The 23,341-nt window shown below is 39.0% G+C and overlaps 2 protein-coding genes across 2 annotated transcripts in view; one reads left to right on the forward strand and one right to left on the reverse strand.

Moving 5' to 3' along the window:
- LONP2 (lon peptidase 2, peroxisomal) overlaps window positions 1-15,198 on the reverse strand; it is a 105,144-nt gene extending 89,946 nt beyond the window's left edge. Inside the window, exons 1-4 of the mRNA XM_044256204.1 lie at window positions 14,860-15,198; window positions 7,991-8,225; window positions 4,713-4,844; window positions 3,425-3,547 (exon numbers count right to left, since the gene is read on the reverse strand). Coding sequence (XP_044112139.1) covers window positions 3,425-3,547; window positions 4,713-4,844; window positions 7,991-8,225; window positions 14,860-15,092 — 723 coding nt within the window. The 5' untranslated portion in view covers window positions 15,093-15,198. The remainder of the gene's footprint in view (window positions 1-3,424; window positions 3,548-4,712; window positions 4,845-7,990; window positions 8,226-14,859) is intronic.
- Window positions 12,428-23,341, forward strand: part of ABCC11 (ATP binding cassette subfamily C member 11) — a 68,038-nt gene continuing 57,124 nt past the window's right edge. Inside the window, exons 1-2 of the mRNA XM_044256201.1 lie at window positions 12,428-12,638; window positions 22,854-22,996. Coding sequence (XP_044112136.1) covers window positions 22,898-22,996 — 99 coding nt within the window. The 5' untranslated portion in view covers window positions 12,428-12,638; window positions 22,854-22,897. The remainder of the gene's footprint in view (window positions 12,639-22,853; window positions 22,997-23,341) is intronic.

Below are 23,341 nucleotides of genomic sequence, written 5' to 3' on the forward strand. Positions count from 1 at the left end.
ACATAAGTAATTTTTTATACAATCTTTTTCTCCCAGCTACTAAAGAGTGCTTTTCAATTCTTTTTTTTTTTTGAGTGCTTTTCAATTCTTAAGGCAGAGAAAGTTTTAGGCCTAACTCCAAATATTATCCTCTGATTCCTACATTTTCATAACTATTGCCTGTTTGTTCATTTTCTGAAATGATTTTGAACACCTTTCCATTTAAGCAGTGGGAGCATTTTGTTGATAACAGCTGGCAGTTTTCTGTGCCTCCCAACACAGAGTGTGCCTTGCTTTGTCTTTCTGCACAAAATGTATAACTAAATTAATGACCTGATCTCAAATCAGAATTAATTCTCATTTCTGCTGTTTGAAACAGAATCATGTCCTGAAACAGAAACACCAGACAGGCTACTCCTGCCTCTGTCATTCTCCTCCACCCTGCTTTGATGCTCCTTCCTTAGTCCCACTGGTGAGGAATCCTTCACCTTGCTCTTCTCTTTCTACAATGTATTCTCTTTGATGAAGGAACACTTCTATGTTGATGTTCATCAAACCTCTAACATTATTCTGAACCTTCCACTTACTTTCTAATAGCCTTCAGAGGCCTGTCATTTCAACTCTTGCCGAAATCAAAAGTATGTTTCTGATCTTAGCTCTGCCCACACATAACAAGAGTAAAATTGATAGCTCAAGGGAGACTTCAGACAGACCCCATATAAATGTAATATATGATAATGAAGGTATCACAAATCAATGGGGAAGTGAAGAATTACTTGTAACAGTGCTGAGTTAAATAAAAAGCTATTTGGGACAAAATACAACTGCTATCTTCACTTTAGGGCAAAGTAAATTACATATGGATTAAAGAGTTAAATACTTTTCAAAAGTCAGCTAAAGGTAAACTGAAAGTGCCTATTTACCAAATCACTGGAGGATACAGGACTCTAAGCTTAGAAGACAGAAAAAGATGAGCAGAATTGGAGTAAATGAAAATAAAAATTTTTTTAAGTTAAAAACAAAAAAGTCAGCTAAATTATGGCACAGCATAGTGCCTCAGTCCTTTTAGGAAACAATTTTGTAGTATGTTCTTAATACTACATTAAAAATGAAAAAAAAAGAACATTTCAATAAATACAAAAAAAGTGTTTGTCAAAATACAACATCCACTCATGATAAAAAGCTTCAAGAAAGTAGATTTAGAGGGACCATACCTCAACATAACCAAGTCCATATATGAAAAACCCACAGCTAACATCATCCTCAATGGGGAAAAACGGAGTTTCTCCTCTTGGGTCAAGAATAAGACAAGGATGTTCACTCTTACCACTTTTATTCAACATAGTACTGGAAGTCCTAGCCACAGCAGACACAAAAAGAAATAAAAGGCATCCAAACTGGCAAGGAAGAAGTAAAATTTTCATTATCTGCAGATGAAACCATACTACATTCCACATATAGAAAACCTCAACGACTCCACCAAAAAACAGCTAGAACTGATAAATGATAAAGAATTCAATAAAGTCACAAGATACAAAACCAATGTACAAAAATCTGTTGTATTTCTACACACCAATAATGAAGCAGCAGAAAGAGAAATTAAGAATCAGCAGGAGGAGAAATTAAGGAGTCAATTCCACTTACTACTATACCAAAATCCATTAAGGTACCTAGGAATAAACGTAACCAAAGACTTGAAAGACTGTACTCTGAAAACTATAAAACACCAATGAAAGGAACTGAAGATGACACAAAAAACCGGAAAGACATTCCATTCTTATTGATTGGAAGAACAAATGTTGTTAAAATATCTATACCACCTGGGGCGCCTGGGTGGCTCAGTGGGTTAAGCCTCTGCCTCTGCCTTTGGCTCAGGTCATGATCTCAGGGTCCTGGGATAGAGCACCGCATCCAGCTCTCTGCTCAGTGGAGGGCCTGCTTCCCCCTCTCTCTGTCTGCCTCTCTGCCTACTTGTGATCTCTCTCTATCTAATAAATAAATAAAATCTTAAAAAAAAATCTATACCACCCAAAATTTTTTAATGCAATTCCTATCAAAATACCAACAGCATTGTTTTTCACTGAGAATAGACTGTCAACAGACACACGAAAAGGTGCTCAACTTCACTGATTGTCAGGGAAATGCAAATCAAAACTATAATGAGGTATCACCTCATGCCCGTTAGAAAGGCTAAAATCAAAAACTCAAGAAACAACAAGTAATGGTGAGGATGTGGAGAAAAAGGATTATTGGCACTATTGGTGGGAATGCAACTGGTACAGCCACTGTAGAAAACAGTATGGAGGTTGTGCAGAAAGTTAAAAATAGAACTATCTTATGATCTAACAATTACACTACTAGGTCTTTGCCCAAAGAATACAAGAATACTAATTCAAAGGGATACGTGCATCCTGGTGTTTATAGCAGCATTATTTACAACAGCCAATTATGAAAGCAGCCCAAGTGTCCACTGATTGATGAATGGATAAAAAAATTGTGGTATAAATAAATACACATGTGCGCGTGCACACACACACACACTGGAATATTACTCAGCTACCAAAAAAAAAAAAAAAAAAAGAAATCTTGCCACTGGCAATGACACAGATGGAGCTAGAGAGAATAATGGTAAGTGAAATAAGTCAGCCAGAGAAAGACAATACTATGTCATTTCACTCATATGTGGAATTTAGGAAACAAAATCACCGAGGAAAGGGGAGGAAAAAAAAGAAAGGCAAACCAAGAAACAGGCTCTTAACTACAGAGAACAAACTGATGGTTACAGGTGCAGTGGGAGGGGGTTGAATAAAACAGGTGATAGGGATTTAGGAGTAGAAGCACCTGTTGTGATGAACACTGGGTGATGAGTGGAAGTGTTGAATACCTTAAAGTATTGTATACCTGAAACTAATATTACACTGTATGTTAACTAAATGAAATTTAAATTAAAACTTTTAAAAAGGGAAACATGAGATACACAGTAAAAAGGAAACATGAGGTATTCAATTAGATAGTGTATATCTAATAACTATTGTTATTGAGTTACTTAATAATTGAAGTAACTGAATAACTTCCAATTATTTTCAAAGACATTCATCACAGTTTTTAATTTTTAAAATACAGAAAACATTGGAAACAACACACAATGTATGGCAAAGAGAAACTGTTTAGTAAATTATCCCTTTTAATGATGAACCAAAAATTACCAAGAACAAAAAATGAGAAAATATTACAATGTTTTTTAAAAGAGAAAGACCCAGACATGGAAAAGGACTAGAAAAACATACCAAATTCAGAATTTTATCAATAATTTGAGTGATAAGAGACAATGAAGTTTTTGCTTTGTTCCTTTCTTCCGTTTTTTTTTTACTTCAAAAAAAACTGAATCTCATATCACATAAAAACAACTGGAAACGTAAAGAAGTAGACTGAAAGAAATATTTACCCGCTTATCATCATCTTGCTTGTGTTTTCTGGTTTTCTGAAGCAATTTCAGGCCTTCAATTTGTCTGACGAGAAGCGGTATGGTCATCTTGAACCGTTCCTCTAGACTCACAGCATCTAAGATCTAAGGGAACATGAGTCAGTCAGTAGAATCACCCTGAAACACATGCTCCCAAAACAACGCAGTCAGAGTCATGACTTAAATTGTTAAGTAAAAGAGACAACTATCAATAGTCACAGCTACATTATGGCCAATACCACCAGATTAATTATATGAAATCACCAGAATCCTAAAAAAGAAAAAAAGCATCTTGAGCTTTCATTTAAAAATGAAGCCATGTGTATTGTTCCAAGAGCAAGAACAAAACACTCATTTAATGTCAATTCTGTGAATTATTCTCTTAAAACCCAGAATGTGCCTACATACTAGGCCTAAAAAATTTCTAGGTTCAAAATATTAAATTCTTACATTCATCAAAGAACAGGAGCGCTTTTAAACAACCACCACTACTGATCGGAGTAACTAATGCCCTCCATTCTTTCAAACGTCCCTGCTGATGCCCACAGCCAGCTCACCCTCTGGTCCTCCTGCACTCTTGTGCTCCTACCGGTTGAGCTGCACGCTTGTGTTTACAGAGTAAGCTGTTTATACACCTTTCTGTTAGATGCACTCGCTATTGTAATTTGTTAGATTTCCTACATAATTGTAATAAAAGTATTAAACTGATAAAGGTTTCAATGAAAATTTACATGTTCTATGAAGATTCAATAAAGCAGCATAAACACTATAAAAATTAGTATGTAAGAAAACATATAGTTTTGAGAAAAAAACATGCAAATCTAAGATTCTACAGTTTTCAGTGTCTTTACAACTCATTTCACTTTCAAGAACTAGAAACTGAAAATCATAGATAATGCATCATAGGTATGCTTTATGTAAGAAACATCATGAAGAATTCTAATAAAGCAGGCCATACACAAAAGGTCACAGCTCCACATGTTTAAACAATGGACAAAATATATTTATTTTTTGAGTTAAATATTATTTTTTAAATAATTTTCCACTTTAACTTTCCATAAATTGACAAACTACTAATACTGATAATGTGAATAAAAGAGCTGCTTGAGCAAACAAAAATGTAAAGCAATTACTTTTAATAGTCAATTTCAGTGTAAGAGCATTTTAACTACATTTATGCATCTCGAGTATCTCTTACTGAAGGTCAAAATTTATTATTTTGAATAAAAACTAACAAAACAACTCTGCATTTCAGAAGGGAATACTGTACCTGGAGCTTCTCTTTGTTGCTTGTTCGGATAATTGAAGTCAGAATGTCTGGTAAAGCTTCCCTTGGAAGGCTATCTAAAAGGCGTCTCAATTTAGCAACTGCAGGGACAGACATATCTAACATTTCAACCAACTACAAGAAAAAAGAAGTCTTTTTAATGAAATCCGGCATTATTTGTAAATTCAAAAGACAGATTGCTATATAGACTTAATGTTTGGGCCTCAGAGTCTTTATTTCTGAAAGATCACTGATTACCACAGCCCAGGCATTTTATATGCCTCAGAGGAAAAGAGATGAACATTCAAAATATCAATCAGAACTAAAGCAAAAACACCTCAAATGTGGATATGAATGTTTAAAAGGCTCTGTAAATTTATTTTATTTTGAAAAAAATTAAAATTCATGGAAAAGTTGCAATAGTATAATAAAGTTCTATTCTTTTTCCCCTAAATTCACCAATTATTAACATTCTGTCACATTTGCTTTTTCTAAACATGCATGCACACACACACCCACAGTAATTGCTGAACATTTTAGAGTAAGTGGCAGACATCCTGACCCTTGTTCTTAAGAACAAAGGTATTCTCTTACATAATCACAGTGAAATTACCAAATTCTGGAAATTTAATAGAGTCGATGATATTATGTTAACCAATGAGTAGTTGAAAAACAGTGCTTTAGTAGAACAATGGATTAATGGAAATCTGAGCACTGACTGTGAATGTTTTTATACAAACAACATCCAGGGTATATCCTGGAGTTAGGACACATTAAGTTAAAAACAAGCTTTCAGTAACTATAATAACCACTGGGGTTGTTGACAGAAGTTCTCCTTTTCTTCTGGACACATGGCAGGACTGCTCTTTCTCACCTCCTCTGAATACAAATGGGGCTATGAGCCTTGCCCGGATCCATGAAACATGAGAAGTAACAGTTTCTTCTGGGCAGAAGCATTAAAGACCATTTAGCCTTACCATATTTCCTTTGCTAGCCTCAGCAATAACAAATACATGTTTTGAGATGAATCTCTAATCCTCCTGAGTCCCTAAGTGACTCTAACCGGTAGATCAGCATACTCTCTAGTTTTACATACAAAGCATGAATAAGAAATACACTTTTGCTATAAAGTATGCTGAGATTCTGGAGTACTTAACAATAGCAAAGCTTAGCCTATACTGACTAATTCACAAATGATGTGCCTCATTTAGTCACTCTAAAAAGATTTCTGATGCCAGTACTAATCCAGCCACTATGAAGGCACTATAATTTAGGAATCTATCCATTGCCTGCCTAGAGTCAAGGGAATGAAAGAAAGCACAGTCATGATGAAGCCATTCAGGTGGGAGAAGTAGATAATAAAATTTAAAGACTCTTTCTCCTAAGAATTCATCCTAAGAAAATAAAACAGTTAAAACTTGTTCTCCAAGCACTTACTGGGCACAAACTAATTGACAGACACAACATACTGCTCGGTGGCGGGTGGTTAAAGCAGGGATGAATTCAAGTTCAGTAGAGGAGAGAGACCTACAAGGTAAATTTCAATATGTGGTAAGTATTATATTATAAAGGTGCTTAAAGGACTGTGGGAGTGCAGGAAAAGGAGCACTAACAGCCCACAGGAGTTGGGAAAGCATAAATCTGAAAACTGAGAGAAGGAAGACCACTCCCAGCAGAGAAAACAGAAGGGACAAAATCACTGGGACATGAAACAACAAGATGTGAAGCTGATGGACAGCGTGACTAAAACAATGGGTATAAATGGAATTTAACAGATTTGGGCAGGGCCTTAATATTGTCCTAAGAAAGTTTAACTTTATCCTATCACCATTAAAGTCTTTTACTCAGGGGAGAGGAAGGCCCAGAACTTCTTTAGAAAGGCTCAGTGAACAGGATGAATCAGAGAAAAGAAACCAGAAAGAGATAAGTCAGGAAGCTACTGAAGAAGTCCATTGATGAAGGCTATGCAAGGAAATACAGAAGGAAATGACAGAAAGTATTAACTGGAAACAACCTCAATATCTAAAAAGAGGAAAGATAAAAATTCTGATAGCCCATCTCAATGAAATTTATTAAGATACTTAACATGAAAAGTAGACATGGATAGGAAAACAAAATATAAGACTGAATTGGACTGATACCAGAAGACAAGCCAAAAGTTAAACTAAATGCATGATAGTAGTGAAATTATGGTGATGTTTCTCTCTAAAGATTCCTTTCATGTCACTATAATTCTTCACACGTTTAAAATTTCTCTTTTGATTCAAAGTGGGGAGAAGTAAAAAGCAAAGTGCAATCTCTATGGAGCTGTGTCCAACAGAAGAACAAAGAACCAGGAGTATTACCCAGGAAAAAAAGAAAATTCTGATTCTCCCTCTATCTCCTTCTTCAATGGCATATAATCACTTATTCCAGTTCTCAACATGAAGTTTCTTCGTTCAAGTAGGTCTTTCCTTTTAGTCCCCCACAGAAGTTACAGCTCTGAGTTCTCTATTTCCCTATTGTTTATGACACTAGAAGTGGGTTGCTGCAAATGCCACATCAGGTACAGATACAAAGGGTGTGAACACTTGCCTTACACGTTTCAACAATTAAGACCTTTAGAACTGCCTGATCCTCACAGATCTAATTACAGTCACTGGACTGCATCAGTAGAAAGTAGAAGACTCTATTTTACAATATATTTTGGTAAAGTTTCAAACAAAATGGGGTGAGAGGAAAAGATTTCTAGTCAATCTAGAGTTAAAAAAAAAAAAACTTAAACCTAGAATTAAAAAGTCAAATATTTATGCATGCCTCATATGTGCTTCTCTCCCAGCATTCTAGGCTTTAATCAAGGCTTTAACCATCTTTGAAATCAGTCTACTGTAGACCTAACCCTCCACATTTACTGCCATTGTCAGTGTGACCTTGACTTCTGAACCAACATAACTTATGTAATTTGCTACCTAGATAACTCTTGTGACATATGACTTTTGTTCAGTATTTTAGTTTTTAACATTATTTAGGTTTAATAACTATCTGGTTTGGAGACACTGGAAGCTATAAGGTAAGCTCTAAAAGACTCCTTGGAAAAATTTTAGAAAGAGTTGGCTCATTTTTCCTAGAATGTCGTAGGTACACTCTTAGACAAAAGCAAAGTGACACCAATATATTAGATTACTAAGTCATTTAAACATACGCTGCCCTAAAACCTCACACTCAACAGATTCATCGTATCTCAGGGCAGGAAAGGAACTGGAGAAAATGGGGTTTTAAGGTAAAAAATAAAAGCAACTCACTTGTACTGCATATTTGTAAAACTGTTCTGATAGTTCTCCTAGTTCCTCCCTAGTTTTACAGGTGTTGGGAAATTCCTCAAGCCGGTCCAACTGTTCCACTTCAGCAACAGGATATGGCTTCTCTTTTAAGACCTGTACAATCTGGAAACGGCACAGGCCTGTAATCAGCAAAGTATAGTGAGGCTTGGGCCAGTTACTGCCTACAACCTGAACCGCCAGGGCAGCCGTCCCAATCCTGAAAAACACACAAAACACCAGTGTTACAAATGTTCAGTGTGGTAGGACAGAAACTTGCCTCAAAAGGTATTGCCTTTTCTAAGAAATTATTTTAAAAACAACACCTAAAGTGGAAATGAATTATTTCTCTAATTTAGCAACTAGTACCGGTCTGTGAAGTCATTACCATCAGCAAGGGAGCAAAGCAGACCATCTCATTCTAATTATCATCTCCTTTGATATTAGGTAGAAATCCCTAAAAATAAAAAACATAAAAGTACTTGGCAATTACATAGTTTAAATTCATTTTGCTAGGAATGAGGCAATATTATACTAGAACAAATATTAGCGTTTTAAAACAGATGGATATATAAACAGTATAACGTTAAACCAATCTAAGAAATCTCTGTTCCAATTACCAGTTTTGCTACCAACATGAAGCCCGGTTTTTCACACCATCAGTCCCTGAAACTTCTAAGTATCTGCCTTCTCACAAACTGTCATCAAATCTGATAATTAGTATCTATGCCCATGAATATGAAATATCTAAATGTGGGGACTAAATATTAGAGGCCACACACTGAAGGTATACACTTCAGTTCTGTCCTAAGTAGTAAAGGCTCCACCTAATACTAACTATAAAAGTTCTACTTTATTTCAGTCTTAGCTCCTTACCAGAACATACAATTCTGACCAAGTTACATATAAACTTAATTCACAGAAAGAAGTCCCATCCAAACTAAGCCAAAATGATACAAAATGGAAAGAGCCACATTCAGAAAACACACCCAGACCCCAAACTAAAATTCTATCTTCTCCCTTCAGCCACAGGAAGGCCTGTGATTTCAGAGAAGAAACTAGAATTAAGGTAACCAGAACTCTCAACACCCTGGGGAAATGGTAATCCTGGAAAATCAAACTCGCCCTTCTCAAACATATAATTCTGTATGTTTAAGAATTACATTTGAATACAGAATTTGAATATGTCAGGGAATTTTCTTACTTCTATATGCAGTCAATTCACAACTACTTCCTTACAGTAATTCTGTAGATTATGCAGAAGCTTTGGCTCCCCTCTGCCATTCAGTTAATTTTGAACTATGTCCATCTCTCCTTACCACCTTTTCTGTCCTATCACTTGTACCGGGGATAAAAACTGATTTAAACAATAACTAAAACCAAAGAATCAGGAAGATAATTTGGTGGTGGTGGGGAAACATGATATACTTTAAAAACTGAAATGATTTGATAATTACCTATAATTTTAAGGTATTTGTGTTGTGGCTGTTTTTCTTCAGTCATTAATGGTAGTAGGCTACATCTCCCACTTCCTGTAAACCAACTCAGATTGCCTGAGAAAGTTAGCAATAGCTGAACTGATCCAAGACCAAGACTACAATTCCCCTCAGATGATGCCATCAATGCTTGCACAATGCAGATCTGTCTACAGGCAACATCAACAGATGACAAACTGGATCCCTGGCCTAAGGGGTTTGCAAACTGGAACCACGGAGAAACCAGAGAGAGATGAAGCAACTCCAAACCTCCAGACTAGGAGATAAATTTAATTATTCGAACCACGTCATTCATGAAAGGTAAAACTAAAAATGAGTTTTCTTACAAAGCAAGTAAAAGTGTGTTAACTATGAAAGGAAGATGTTCCATATCAAAAAGAAATTAAGTTGGATTTAGATTATGCCTCTCCTGCTAATGAAATAAAATATATAAAGGTTTTACATTTGTTAATTGGGTTTAACCTTAAATCGCTTACAGCTGACTAGAATGTAACATTTTTAAAGAAAAATAAGATCTGTGAAATGACTGATGACTACAAAGAGTATCTGGCAAAAGACATTTCGGGTGAAAAGCTCTGTGAAGAAGCACCATGTTTAAATGTGATTTTAGACAAGTTCTACTGTATTTTGGGCTCTAGGTTATACATATAAACACAGATAGTAAGTAAACAAAATATACATTAATTTAATACTTTCCTACTAACTATGATACATAACGGGCTTCATATCAAATTAGTCATCTTTCTAAATATTCCAGTTTTTCTATTAATATTTGCTTTATTAGCCTTATGCATGACCATAAGGCAATATTCTGATTTTGCAACAGACCTAAATGTATACAACAAATGAGTGGTGTTCTTTCCCTTTAGGTAGTAGTTCTGTAAATCTACACCTTAGTTACTGTGGTATTTTACAGTTTGAAGAATTTTTGAAACTCCTAACTGGGATCTATTTTCAGAGTTGTAAAATGCTGTTTTAATCCAAACAAAGTCTGATTACAATGGGTTGATTAATGTACTTTGGAAACTGACTTAGATAATAGAAGAGTTCCAAAAATATTTGAGAACCATCAACTGTAGCTGTGGGAAAATCTAAAAGCAGCACTAATACAAAAAGCAGCTTTCGAAGATGAGGATATTGTATAAATATCCAAACTGGCCTACCTATGCCAACCACTTGCTTTTTTTTTTTTTTTTTTTTTACTTTAAAGCTCTCCATCTTTCTTGGAATCCTCAATCTTTCAAATCTTTTTCTATAATGACATAGTTCAGTTCTGCCCATACTGAAAGACTATGGGGCCTTCTCACTTCTCCCTCCTTCACCATTTGTGAAACTTACATTTAAAACTACTAATTTGGGGGCACCTGGGTGGCTCAGTGGGTTAAAGCCTCTCCCTTTGGCTCAGGTCATGATCCCAAGGACCTGGGATAGAGCCCCGCATCGGGCTCTCTGCTCAGCAGGGAGCCTGCTTCCACCTCTCTCTCTCTCTCTCTGCCTGGCTCTCTGCCTACTTCTACTGCCTCTCTGTGATCTCTGCCTGTCAAATAAATAAATAAAATCTTAAAAAGAAAAAAAAAAACTATCTATTTGGGGATAATACCTCTAACATATAGGTTTATTGCTCTGTAGCCTACATAAGGCTTTCATAAGTATTATCTCATTATGTACTAACTTTCAGTCCTGTGAGGAAGGTAGCATCATTTCCTTATTATAAATTAGTGGCTGAGATTCAAAAAGGGTAAACAGGTTAGTTTTCCCGGATTACAAAGATACTGTATAGGCAGGCAAAAGAGACCTGTATTAAGTTTCAGGATATATTTTACTTTTATCACCACAATGGACAATATCAATTTGTGCCTATAAAAAATATAAACAAAGACTTATTCACATGGCTTCTAAATAGTTGAGATACTAGAAAGCACTGCTATCATTTAATATCAACTGTTCACATCTTATTACACTTAACAAAGAGAAGCATTTCTACCAAAACTCTAGAATCAAGTTACACATCTTTGGGAAAGAACAAATGAAACATCTTTTTAGTATTCTCTTGTATCACCCTACTTATCTTCTTAAAATATTTATGTTTTTTGGCAAAACTCATCATCATGATTAATAATGATTTAGAAACAAGGAGCTTATTAGGATTGCCCCAAGGTCTACAACAGATGAGGCTTCTGTTGCTATAGGATTTTGGTTTTCACTCCTTTACTAATACTTCATTTCTGGGGGTGCCTGACTGGCTCAGTCAACAGAGCATGCAACTCTTAATCTTGGGGTGGCGAGTTCAAGCCCCACGATGGGGGCAGAGATTACTTAAATTTTTTTTTTTCAATTAAAACTTCACTTCTGAATTTAAGATTGCCACTTGCAGACACTTTCCTAAAAAAGAATAAATGCAGATTTAGGAAAATCTATAGAGCTATCCATTACATACTTGCTAACATAAATTTTAAAATGTTAGTACTATCAGGTAATATTTCTGAATGCCTAAGAATGCTCAAAGATAAAAACAAGAGTAATGCTTGGACAAAAACTTAACCCAAATTATGAAACTGTACATCTGCTATCTACAAAGCATTCATTTTTTGTCAGACAAATGCCAGTGAAACTAATTTGGGATCTTGGAGGAAGAAGCCAGAAAGAGAGGGGCTAAGAAATCAGCACTATGTGGAAATGAAGCCATGTATCCTGAAGAACATAAGGCTGGAAGACGACTGGATGACCATCTTGAAATGCATGAAAGGACAGTGTATACGTAGTACTAAATTATTATCCATCTTCACTAAGAAAATGATGAGTCACTCAAGTCTAGGTAAACAGGGTGCCCTCAGGTAGCATTAACAGCCAAGTTCTACGCTGCAGGGATAATCCAAAGCTCCCCCTTTAAAAAGGTTCCTTGTGTCAGGTAAACATGACTGCACACTAACTAACATGCAGAAGGGAGTGTGCTGTTCGAAACACTAAAGCGAGCTATTCAGGGAAGTCAACATCTGGCTTTGCTATTTTGTGCGATAAGTGACTTCTGCTGCTCTTCAAGACTGAGGCACTGTCACCTGGATGGTCTAAAGGAAACAAAAGACAGGAGTAGAGCCCCTGGCCTTCCCTTTGGGTACCACCACCATCTGGAAAAGCAGGTAACTGAGGAAGGGCAGATTTATGTATCGAAACAGAGTAATGGTATGGTTATGGGTAACTCAATATTTGCATTATCAAAGCTTTTTAAATTTTTAAAAGAGTGTTTAAAGGTCATATTAGAGAAAAAAAAGACATCTGAAGCTAGTACTAAGGAATGTAGTACAATTCTACACAGACTTTTCAAGTAGCAAACAATATTTCTAGAATAACCAGATGGTCTGGTGGATCCTTCTGATAGAATTCTATGAAGAACTGCCAATATATGTTTTCTAACTTAAATGAATAATTTTAACCTTGCTATTAATTTAAAACAAAAGCAGTGATATGAACATCATGGATCAGATCACACATCATCTGAATATTAACAATTGCTTCCAAGCATGAGAATTCAGTTACAGATGTGTTGGAGGGATTTACATAAAAGAAATTAAAAAGCATCCAAACTCTTGCCAGGATATACTAACAAAATGACTAAAATATGACTAAATCTCCTTTTGAAATTCACAGTGTTCCCATGGGTAATAACCAAACATATGCACAGAACTAAAACAAAAAAATCTGAACACTCTTGCCTCAACCAGCCATCAAATGCCTGGGCACAGAGAGCAAAAAATTGTGGCATAAGTAGAGGCTTAAGGAGTGGGGTCATTATGTTGGGAAACCAGAATTCAATACAGTTTATCAGAGTTCATGGAAACTTGAAAAGTATCCAATTCCATGCAAGCAATAACCAAAGCAGATCAGTTGGAAGTCAAAATGTTTCCCATGCCTGAGCAATGCAAGGTTTTTACAATGTGGATTAATGAGATAGTATTACTGGTTTTTTTTTGTTTTAGGAAGGGAAGGGAGAGATACCAGTTTCCCTTCTGAATTTGAAGATAGTCATAGACTCTCCTTTTAGAAATGCATATAGTCATGAAATTTTGGGTAAGAATAAGGCATTCGAAATCATTCAGTCAGGAATCCCTAACTTTAAAAAAGGGTACCTGGAGGTAAATAATTGCTCTAAACTGAAAGCATCTCAGGAAGAGTTAAAGATAGGAGGCACAGGCTAGGGAGGTGAGTCTGAAAAAAATGATAACATTTGTTGAGCATATACTGTATCCCAGCATTGTCAACAGAATTACAATGTAAACCACATATGTAATTTTAGTAGCCATAATGGAAAAGCAAAAAGTAAAATACTAGTATTTTATTTAACCCTGAACAGCCAAAGTACTACCATTCCAACTCCTAATCTATGTAAAATTTATTAATTAACCAGCAAAACATTTTACATACTAAATTTTCAATTTCTAGTGTGTGCTGTATACTTACAGCACGTTTGGGCTGACTAATTGCACTGATTTATCTAGGACTAACAGTGTTTCCTGGGAAACAGGACTTCTATAGCTACAACTACTACAATTCTTGGCAAACCCGGGCAGTTGGTCACTCTAGCAACTCAGTTTGGACCGGGCACATGTGACTAGTGGCTACACTACTGGACTACTATCAAGCACCAAGATTATTTCACTTAATTAACTAACACTTAATTAACATACCCAAGAAATGGTTACTGTTAGGTTCCAATAGGCACAGGGTGTCTCACCCAAAGACACACAACTAGGGCCATCGTGTAGGGCAATCTAGTGGTAAGCTTGCGGTGTAAGAAATGTTAACATACGAGAGAAGGAGCAGCTAGCAGGAGATGAGAAAATTCCAGAAAGGGAATACGTGAGCAGGAAGGGAGGGTAAAAGAGAAGGGGCAGGCAGGGAGTTTGGAAGACAGGCACCCTAAAATTAATGAAAAGGGTAGTGTGGATTAGGACGGCACAGAAAAAAGAGAAAACGTGTGGAATAGCAAGTGTCTCACTTAAGAGGGCAGAAAGCTGGAGGAAGGGAAGAAAAGAAAACAAAGAGGAGGCGCCTGGAAAATTCAGAAACTGGGCCAGGAGTCTGAAGACCTGGGGCGGGGGTGGGGGGATAAGAACTTCTATCAAAGGAACAACGCCAGCTCACTGCGGAATTTTCACTACTTCATGAGTTATGCCCTTTAACAGTCACGAGACAGACATCTGTCGCCCCCATTTCACACAGGAGGTAGCTGAAGAGGCAGAACTGAGCCACGAAGGCCACCCCTCGAGCCTCAACGCCCCGAGGCCGCGCCTGGCCTGGGCCGGGGTCCGGAGAGGAGGCCGCGCCGCCCGCCGCCGCCGCCGCGGGGGCCGCCCGGCCTACCTGTGCAGCGGCGGCAGGTCCTGCGCGTCGCTGGCCGGGTCGGGCGTATTGGGGATCACCCCCAGGATGGTACTCTGCAGCGAAGTGCCCTTAAGCAGGCGGCTCCGCACCAGCTGCAGGTTGCGGGCCGAGTCTACGCTGGTGCGCATGGTGGAGCCGGGCAGGAGCACGCCCTCGTTGGTGAGCAGCAGCGGGAGGCGTCTGGGGATCTGGATGGGGCTCACGGACGACATGGTGACAGCTGTTCGCGCTGGGGAACCGTCAAACACAGCCGCAGCCACAGCTCTGCGCGACCTCTAGAGCCCCGACTAAAGCTCCCAACCACTGGCGCGCCGGCGCGCTAGCGCTTCCGGCTCCGCTCTACGGCCCGCCCCCGGGCTCAAACTCCGCAGCTTCGCGCTGCCCCCTTCCGGAGCCGCCCCGCAGAGCGCGTGCATTAAGTGGAGGAGAACAGGAGCACTTCAGCACGAGCGACCTTTCACCCTCCGCGAGGTCTGCCTTTCCATTTTCTCGTGAGGCTCAGCCGCAGGACTGTGCCTTGGAGAGAGGACCATGTTTAAATTTTATCTACTTGAAATGTTTTTTACCTTTCATTCGAACTGATTTTAGATTTACAAAAATATTGCAAAAAGGAGTTCCCACAGTTCAATGATAAAAACCAGAAATTAACATCCCTGTTATCTAACTGTAGACCTTGCACAAATTTTGCCAGTTTTCTCACTAATGTCCTTTTTTTTCTGGCCCAGGATCCTACTTTATATTTAGTTGTGATGCCTCCTAAATCATATATATATATATATATACTTTTAAAGAACATATATACTTTTAAAGAACATTAGCCCGTTATTTTGTAGAATGTCCCTTAATTTGGGTTTATCTGAAGTTTTCTTGGGATGAACGTTATAACATTATACATTTTTGGCAGAAAGACTATACAGAAGAGATGTGGCCTTCTTCCTGATACATGATGGTTGAAATTTATTATTAATGATGATTTTGCCCTTGATTACTTGGTAAAGGAGGTATCTGCTGCATTTCCCTACTGTAAGCTGGTATATTTCTTTTTATAAGTAATACATATATTCTAGGGAGTTAATACTACATTTATTACCGGAATTCTGTAAGAAAAAGCTGCACATTTCCCTCATTTATTTACTTAATTTTTTTTACTTTATTAAGGGTTCACGGATTTTTTTATGGGTTTTAACGCAATAATATGTATTTTATCACTTGAAATGTTTTAGATTTGGCCAGTAATGCTTGTTCACATTGAGACTTGACTTGGCTTTGGCTATAGGTTGGAGATGGAAAATTTTCCCTGTAAAGTCCAGCAATGCTTTCGGAATCCAAGAAGGATTCCGTCCATTCAAATCAACAAACAGTCATTAAGAGACTGCTAAGTACAATGCTCCGGGTTAGTTGTGGAGGGGTAAAGAGTATAACATAAGACAAGCTCCTACCCTTGCGTATCTCTTGGACAGGGGGACAGCCCTGTAGACGGCTGATCTGTTACAGGGCAGGTGGAACTGTGCGCTTCTGTGTATGCTGCAGATAAGGGAGAGGAGAAGGCAGGTATACAAGGCAGTGGTGGAAATAGAGATGCAGGAACTCGAATGCTCCTGCTGAAGGCTCTTTCTCTGACATTATCCCACCACTCACTAAGCAATATTTTTGGAATACCTACTATATGCTGGATATTATTTTAGGTGCTGGGTAACTGTCAGAGAACAAGACAGGCAAGGTTACTGCTTTCATGGAGCTGAACTTCTAGAGAGGGAAACAAACAATAAGCAAGGAGAGTAATTTTGAATGGTGGGAAGTCCTTTAGACGGTCAGAGAAGGGTTCACTGGACAGATCACATTTGAACTGGGCCCTGTGCATGAAGAGGTAGCAATGCAAAGCTCAGGGGAGGTGATATTCCAGGTCAAGGAAGTGACAATTGCAAGGACTTTGTGGCTGGAATGAATTTTGGGTATTTGAGGAAACTACTCCTTGAATTCAGTGCAAGTGGGGCATGGTGGTTTGGCTGAGATAAGAGCAGTGCCAGGGTCAGATAATAGAGGAGTGTGGAAGAGGTAAAAAGGTAGGGTAAGGAGTCTAGTAAGAAGTCAGCGTTTTACTCTAAGCCTGATGCAAGCCTCCAGCAGCTTCAAGGTGCAGAATAACGTTTCTGGTTTAAGTTTTCAAGAGACCATTGTGGCGGCTGTGTGGAGAAGGCAATGTAATGATTTAAGATCAGACGCCAGGAAGCTAGTTATGAGGTGGTGACAGTTGTCCAGTCAAGAGAAAATGAGGACTTAGACTGCAAGCTACATTGGAGTGTAGCTTCAACAGAATATGCTGATGGATCGGATGTGATGAAGGAAGGAAAAACCAGTTGTCAAGGTTATCTCCTAGACTGGGGCCCGAGCCACCAGGCCTAGAGAAAAGTTGAGCTGAAGATCCTGGATGCTGTAAGCAAGCTCTGGATTGTTTCTCTGGATGTACATTATGCACCCTACCCTGTGGTAGACTCTGGGGGAGAGAAAGAGATTAAAAAAAAAAAAAAAAAAAAGATTGACCCAGGTCCACAAGAGCTTACCTTTTTATCAAGGCCTCTCTAAGGGCAAGATAGAGAGGCCCAATTTTTTTGAGGTTTTCTTGTGTTTAGCAAAGAAATTAAAAAATCATCATATAATCTTCCTGATCTATTTTTTTTAACTTTTCCAAATTTTTTTAAATTTAAATTCCATTAACCAATATAATCTACATCACCAGTTTTGGATGTAGGGTTCAATAATTCATTAGCTGTATATGGTACCCAGTGCTTATTACATCATATGCCCTTCCTAATACCCATCACCCAATTATCCCGTCCACCCACCCATCACCCCTCCAGAAACCCTGTTTGTTTCCTGTAGTTAAGAGTCTTTCTGATGACTTCTTGTCCCCTGATGACTCTGATGACTTCTTTTTTTTTTCCCCAAATTATTTTTTTTCTTTCTTTTCAGCATAACAGAAATCATTGTTTATGCACCACACCCAGTGCTCCATGCAATCCGTGCCCTCCCTAATACCCACCACCGGGCTCCCCCCAACCTTCCACCTCCCGCCCCTTCAAAACCCTCAGGTTGTTTTTCGGAGTCCATAGTCTCTCATGGTTCATCTCCCCTTCCAATTTCCCTCAACTCCCTTCTCCTCTCCATCTCTGTATGTCCTCCGTGTTATTTGTTATGCTCCATGGTCTATTTTTTAAACACTTATGTTTAATGCTTTTAACCTACACACTTATACCCCTGCCCCTGTAACAGCAATAACAAAAACCAAAATTGATATTCTATTCATATAATAATCGCCAGATTTATTATTTTATAAATACAAATTCACACTGTACTAAGGAAGCTGTGTTATGGGAATGGATCCACGTTTAAATTGCTTGCTGTGACTGTATGTCTGTGATGGGATGTGTCCGCCGACCTGGAAAAGCATCAAAAATCTAAATGTGAGGTCTTCCATAGCCATGTGGATTTCCTGGTTCCTTCTTTAACAGGCTCTGCATCTACGTTATTTATTTATCCTTCACATATTTAATTAAACATCTACTGTGTGCTGAGCACTATTCTAGATTCACAAATACATCAATGAGCAAGACAAGTTCCCTGGTTTCAAAGAGCTGATATTCTAGTGAGGTAGGCAGAAAATGAATACGCTAAGAAAGAAAGATTTGAGAATGTGTTAAGTAGAGCAAATAAAGCAGGAAGCTATGTAGAAGGTGATAGAAAGAGGAGTGCAGTGTTCGCTAGGGTGGGTCTGCGAAGGTTATTCCCAGGAGGTGGTGTTTGAGCTGAGACCTGAATGGTAAGAATGGACCAGCTCCACGAGGAGCTGGAAGGAGAATGTTCTTGGCAGAGATTAGGACTAGCACAAAGATCAAGTTGGGGAGGAGCTTCCCAGTTTCTGGAACAGAGAAGGCCAGGCATTTGGATGTGAGATTCAGCAATCAGGAAGATGCCAGTGATGGCCTCCAGAAGCTATCAGAACTAGCAGAAGGAAATGAACCTCAAAGCAGGGAAAGTTGACAAGCACAAGGTGTGAATGGACTGGAAGGGAGAGATACGGGAATAAGATCTAACCATCTAGATCTTACGTTCCTTACCCTCTGGGTACGTTCCCGACCCTCTGGTGCACCTTCTGGCCTTGGACACTACATCTTGCTGCATAAGGGGTAAGCACAATGAGGAAGTAGGTCAGCTCCTCCAGACAGCCTGTGCCACATATAACCTTGCTGCAGTGGCTCCCCTCCTGTCCCAGGTTGTTTGGTCATATGCAAATGACCCTTGTCTAAACCAAGTTTATCATCATGATGTTCCCCCTCCAAGGGATGGGGAGAACACAGGGCTGGAGGCAACTGTTTCCTCTGTTTTATTCCTGTCACATCCTTGTCCTTGCCCTCAACACAGGGTTGGTCTTGCCCCAATCCAAGTGAATAAACTTGCACTCTGGTTCTTCCCAAAAGGAAGTTAGGAGGCCAGGGAACTTCTCGAAGTCTGCTAAAGGAAGTTCTGGAGGGAATTTCCCTGGTCAGTCAAGGAAGCAAAGGTGGGCCTCATCGATAGGAATTTGGCACACACTAATGTGTGACTCAGCTGCCATTGTGGTGAAATGAGCTACTCATGTTCTGCAAACATGTATCCATTACACATGCTTACATTTCCTTCATTTCCAATTGGTTTACTTTTCCCTGCTATCAGGGAAAATCAGACTAGAGCTGAAAGGTGAGAGAACATTCAATATCTCTATTTGGTCTCTAAGCACATGGTCTTCCTCTCGAGCCCCTACTTGCTGGTTAGTGAAGAGAAAATAAGTATTCGGGCTTACCATTTTAACCTCCTGTCTAATCCAGTCATTTAAATAGTTCCTTAGTTTACTCTCAGTGAAGGATCAGCCGCAGAGCTGTGGCCTGGCAGAGGACAAGTCAGGGTCCTGGGCACAGTGTCCTCTGCTCCTTGGCTTTTCCAAGTGATGTTTTTTGTCCGCCTGCTCACTGCCTACCCTGCTGTCATTGGAGAGTGTGGAGTAATGCATTTTGGCTTGCTTGTGGTATGGTGGTGTTCCCCCAGGTTACAAGGCCTCCATGGGGCCACACTCTGCTCTCAAGATCTTTCCATGACTCTCATTTATTTGCAGTGTGGTTAGCCCACTAAGCCCCCTCAGCAAGGCCCTCACCCAAACTTTCAGCTCCTTCTTGTTCCCCTCCGCATCAAGGGAGCCAGGAAAGCTAACCCCCAGATACAGCCTAACTTAGGAGTGAATTGAAAAAAACTGTCCCCGGGTAGGAGAAGGATTTAGAAAGAGGCACCATGTTTTCCAGATGATCAGCAGGGGTCTGCTGGAGTCTGTTCATACTGGCTCAGGAGAGCAAACTGTCACCTTTCAGGAATTCTGAGAGCCCAGTCAATAAACACAAACATTATTAAAATTAAATTATATAAATTTGTGATTAAATATATCATATCAAAGACAAAGGTAATATTCAAAATGTGTCACTCCCTAGTTATTTTACTGCGTTTTACTATTATTTGCATTTTGAAATTATTTATCTCTATTGCATCTGTAGGATGGAAATACTGTAGAATGAGGGATCATTATGTCTATCTCCCCAACTTCATATTCCATGGTAGCTTGAAATCAGTTGCAGTGGGAATATTTACACCGCACACACACAAAAATGTTAAAAAGGTTTATAAAGCAAGGCTATTTTATTATTTTGTTGATTGCCTAAGCTGAAGAAATAAATGCAGGAAATGCTAATAATGCAGATTAAATCTACAAGTCTAATGTGTCCAAAGCCATCACATTGTGACAAGCCTAAGAAAAATGAGGAAGTATTGTCTCAGTATTTGCAAACCATTCAGGGCATTGACAAATTAGTGAAGATCCAACCAAAAGTCACCTTTGATGTTTCTTTTTCCTCTTACTTACTAAGGTAAAGCAAATGTCAAGCAGCGTTCATTTTGGAACTGCATTCACCAATTGCAATAGTAGGTTAGTTATAGATACGAACCTCTGACAGCGCACCAGTGATGTAGCTGCTTGCCAGGTCCATGACTTGCAATCTCGAATTTGTTGGCTTCTGCTCCCTGCCCCCGCCATTCCCTTCCCTGGAAACCTTTGTGTAGGGAATAGACTGTACTGCACTACACTGTGGTCCTCACCTAGGGGTTTCTGTTGAGTTATGCCAATTTTACCTTAATGTGTCTATGTCCTAGACTGTTTCGTGGCAGCCAGAAACATTGTTTCTCCCCCAGAGTCTTAAAGAAAGTGCGTGACATTCTCTCTTTCTTCTTTTCCATCATCCCTGACAGACTGACCTTCTTAAAAAATTTTTTAATTTAAATTCAATTTAATTAACATATTGTGTATCGTTAGTTTCAGAGGTAGAATTTAGTGATTCATCAGTTGCATACAACATCCAGTGTTCCTATAGCAAGAGCCCTCCTGAATGCCTGTCACCCAGTGACCCCATCCCCTGACCCACGACCCCTTCAGGAACCCTCAGTTTGTTTTCTAGAGTTAAGAGTCTCTTATGGTTTGCCTCCACCTCTGTTTTCATCTTGTTTTACTTTTCTTTCCCTTCCCTTATGTCGATCTGTTTTGCTTCTTAAATTCCACATATGAGTGAAATCCTATGGTATTTGTCCTTCTCTGACTGACTTATTTCGCATTCGCTTCTATGATCGCACGGCAAGTAAACCTTATGGCCTGATGCCTTGGCTGGGGAGTCTGTCTTGTATGTTCCATAGCAGAATGCCAGAACCGGAGGCCACCAGTTGGGGTTGTGATTTGCTGAAAGGAAGTGGTTTGGGAGGAAATGAGATAGAAGCATTTGGAGAATCTTCTCCCAAGACTGGTTAGTCTGCAACTCTATTTACTCAAAGCACAACCCAATATTTGAACAAAAAGAGCTGTATTTGAACATCAGGACTGACTACATAATTTGTGGGGCCCAGTGCAAAATGGAAACTTGGGCTCCTTTTTAAAAACTATTAAGAATTTCAAGATGGTGACAGCAAGGACTTAAGCCTGGACCTTTCTGAATACGAGGCTCTTGGAAGCACTGGTCATACCCCAGATGCTGGCCCTGTTGTATACTCTCTTTTTCCATTCCTTCAGAAATATTAAATTAGGGGCGCCTGGATGGCTCAGTCAATGAAAGCCTTTGTGTTCAGCTCAGGTCATGATCCCAGGGTCCTGGGATCGAGCCCCACATCGAGCTCTTTGCTCAGCGGGGGTCCTGCTTCCCCCTCTCTATCTGCCTGCCTCTCCGCCTGCTTGTGATCTCTGTCTGTCAAATAAATTAATAAAATCTTAAAAAAAAAAAAAGGAAATATTAAGTTACCATCCTCTCTCCCAACTCAAGCATATAAATGTTCTGGGAGTGTGTCACATGTTCAGAAAGGCAAAAATGAAAAGCATTTTAGTATATTTTTAAAATACCTTTGGTTATTCAAGTTTCCTAAATTGTATCTAGCTCTACTCTCTGAGTCTGTGAAAACTAAGAGTTAGAGTCAATAGTAAAATTGCATTTCCTTCATGTATTTATCCATCCTTTTATCATTTATTTATTGAGTACCTGCTATCCTCACAGCACTGTCCCAGGCTCCGAGGATTCAATAGTGAGCAAAACTGACATGTCCCTGTCCTTGTGAGGCTCTTGATTTAGAGCAGGAAATGAGCTCTAAACAAATAATGATTCACACAAATATATAATTACAAATTGGGATAAGAGAAGAAGCATGGTTTTATGAGCAGGCCTGGCCCCGTGTTATAGGGTTGACATTGGGTGGTTAGAGATGTTTTCCCCAAGTCATCTTGAGCTGAGGCTTGAGTAGATGTTTAAAAAGAGGGAGGCAAGCTCTCCTGCATGACCGTGGCCCACTCCTTGCAGGGAATGTCCCCCTCTCCTGACTCCTAAAGGTTGAATCTAAGCTACTCTTACCTGCTGCCTTTTCAGATTCTCTGATTCTGGGAAACGAAGGATTGGCAAGACAGCTGAAAATGACCAGGAGGAGGATATACTGGGTCCCCAGATCTTCAGGTGGCCTCGGGAATCTTGGCATGGACATGAGCAGTGACATGGTTTCAGGGCTTAGCTATGTAAGTAGGTCTCCTTTGCATTAAAATACCAGAAAACTGAATTGACAGGATATTCTCAATGGTCACAAATTAGATCAGAAAATTTTATCCCATATTATTCAAGCTTGGTTTCTTTTAATGGATCTCAGGCTTCTGCAATTAAATGAATCATAATCTTTCGTCATGACACCACTTCATGGTTGGTCTATGTATCTATGTATCATCTATTGCCTATTTATCTATGTATTTACTTATAATAGTACATTAGGCACCTGTAGACCCATCATCAACTCACCAGCTTGTACCTTGACAATCACATCCAGCTACTGGATCTCATTCCACTTCACTCCCCGACTTCCCCAACTG

The sequence above is a fragment of the Neovison vison genome, chromosome 7 (genome assembly GCF_020171115.1).
Source record: "Neovison vison isolate M4711 chromosome 7, ASM_NN_V1, whole genome shotgun sequence".
Taxonomy (NCBI): domain Eukaryota; kingdom Metazoa; phylum Chordata; class Mammalia; order Carnivora; family Mustelidae; genus Neogale; species Neogale vison.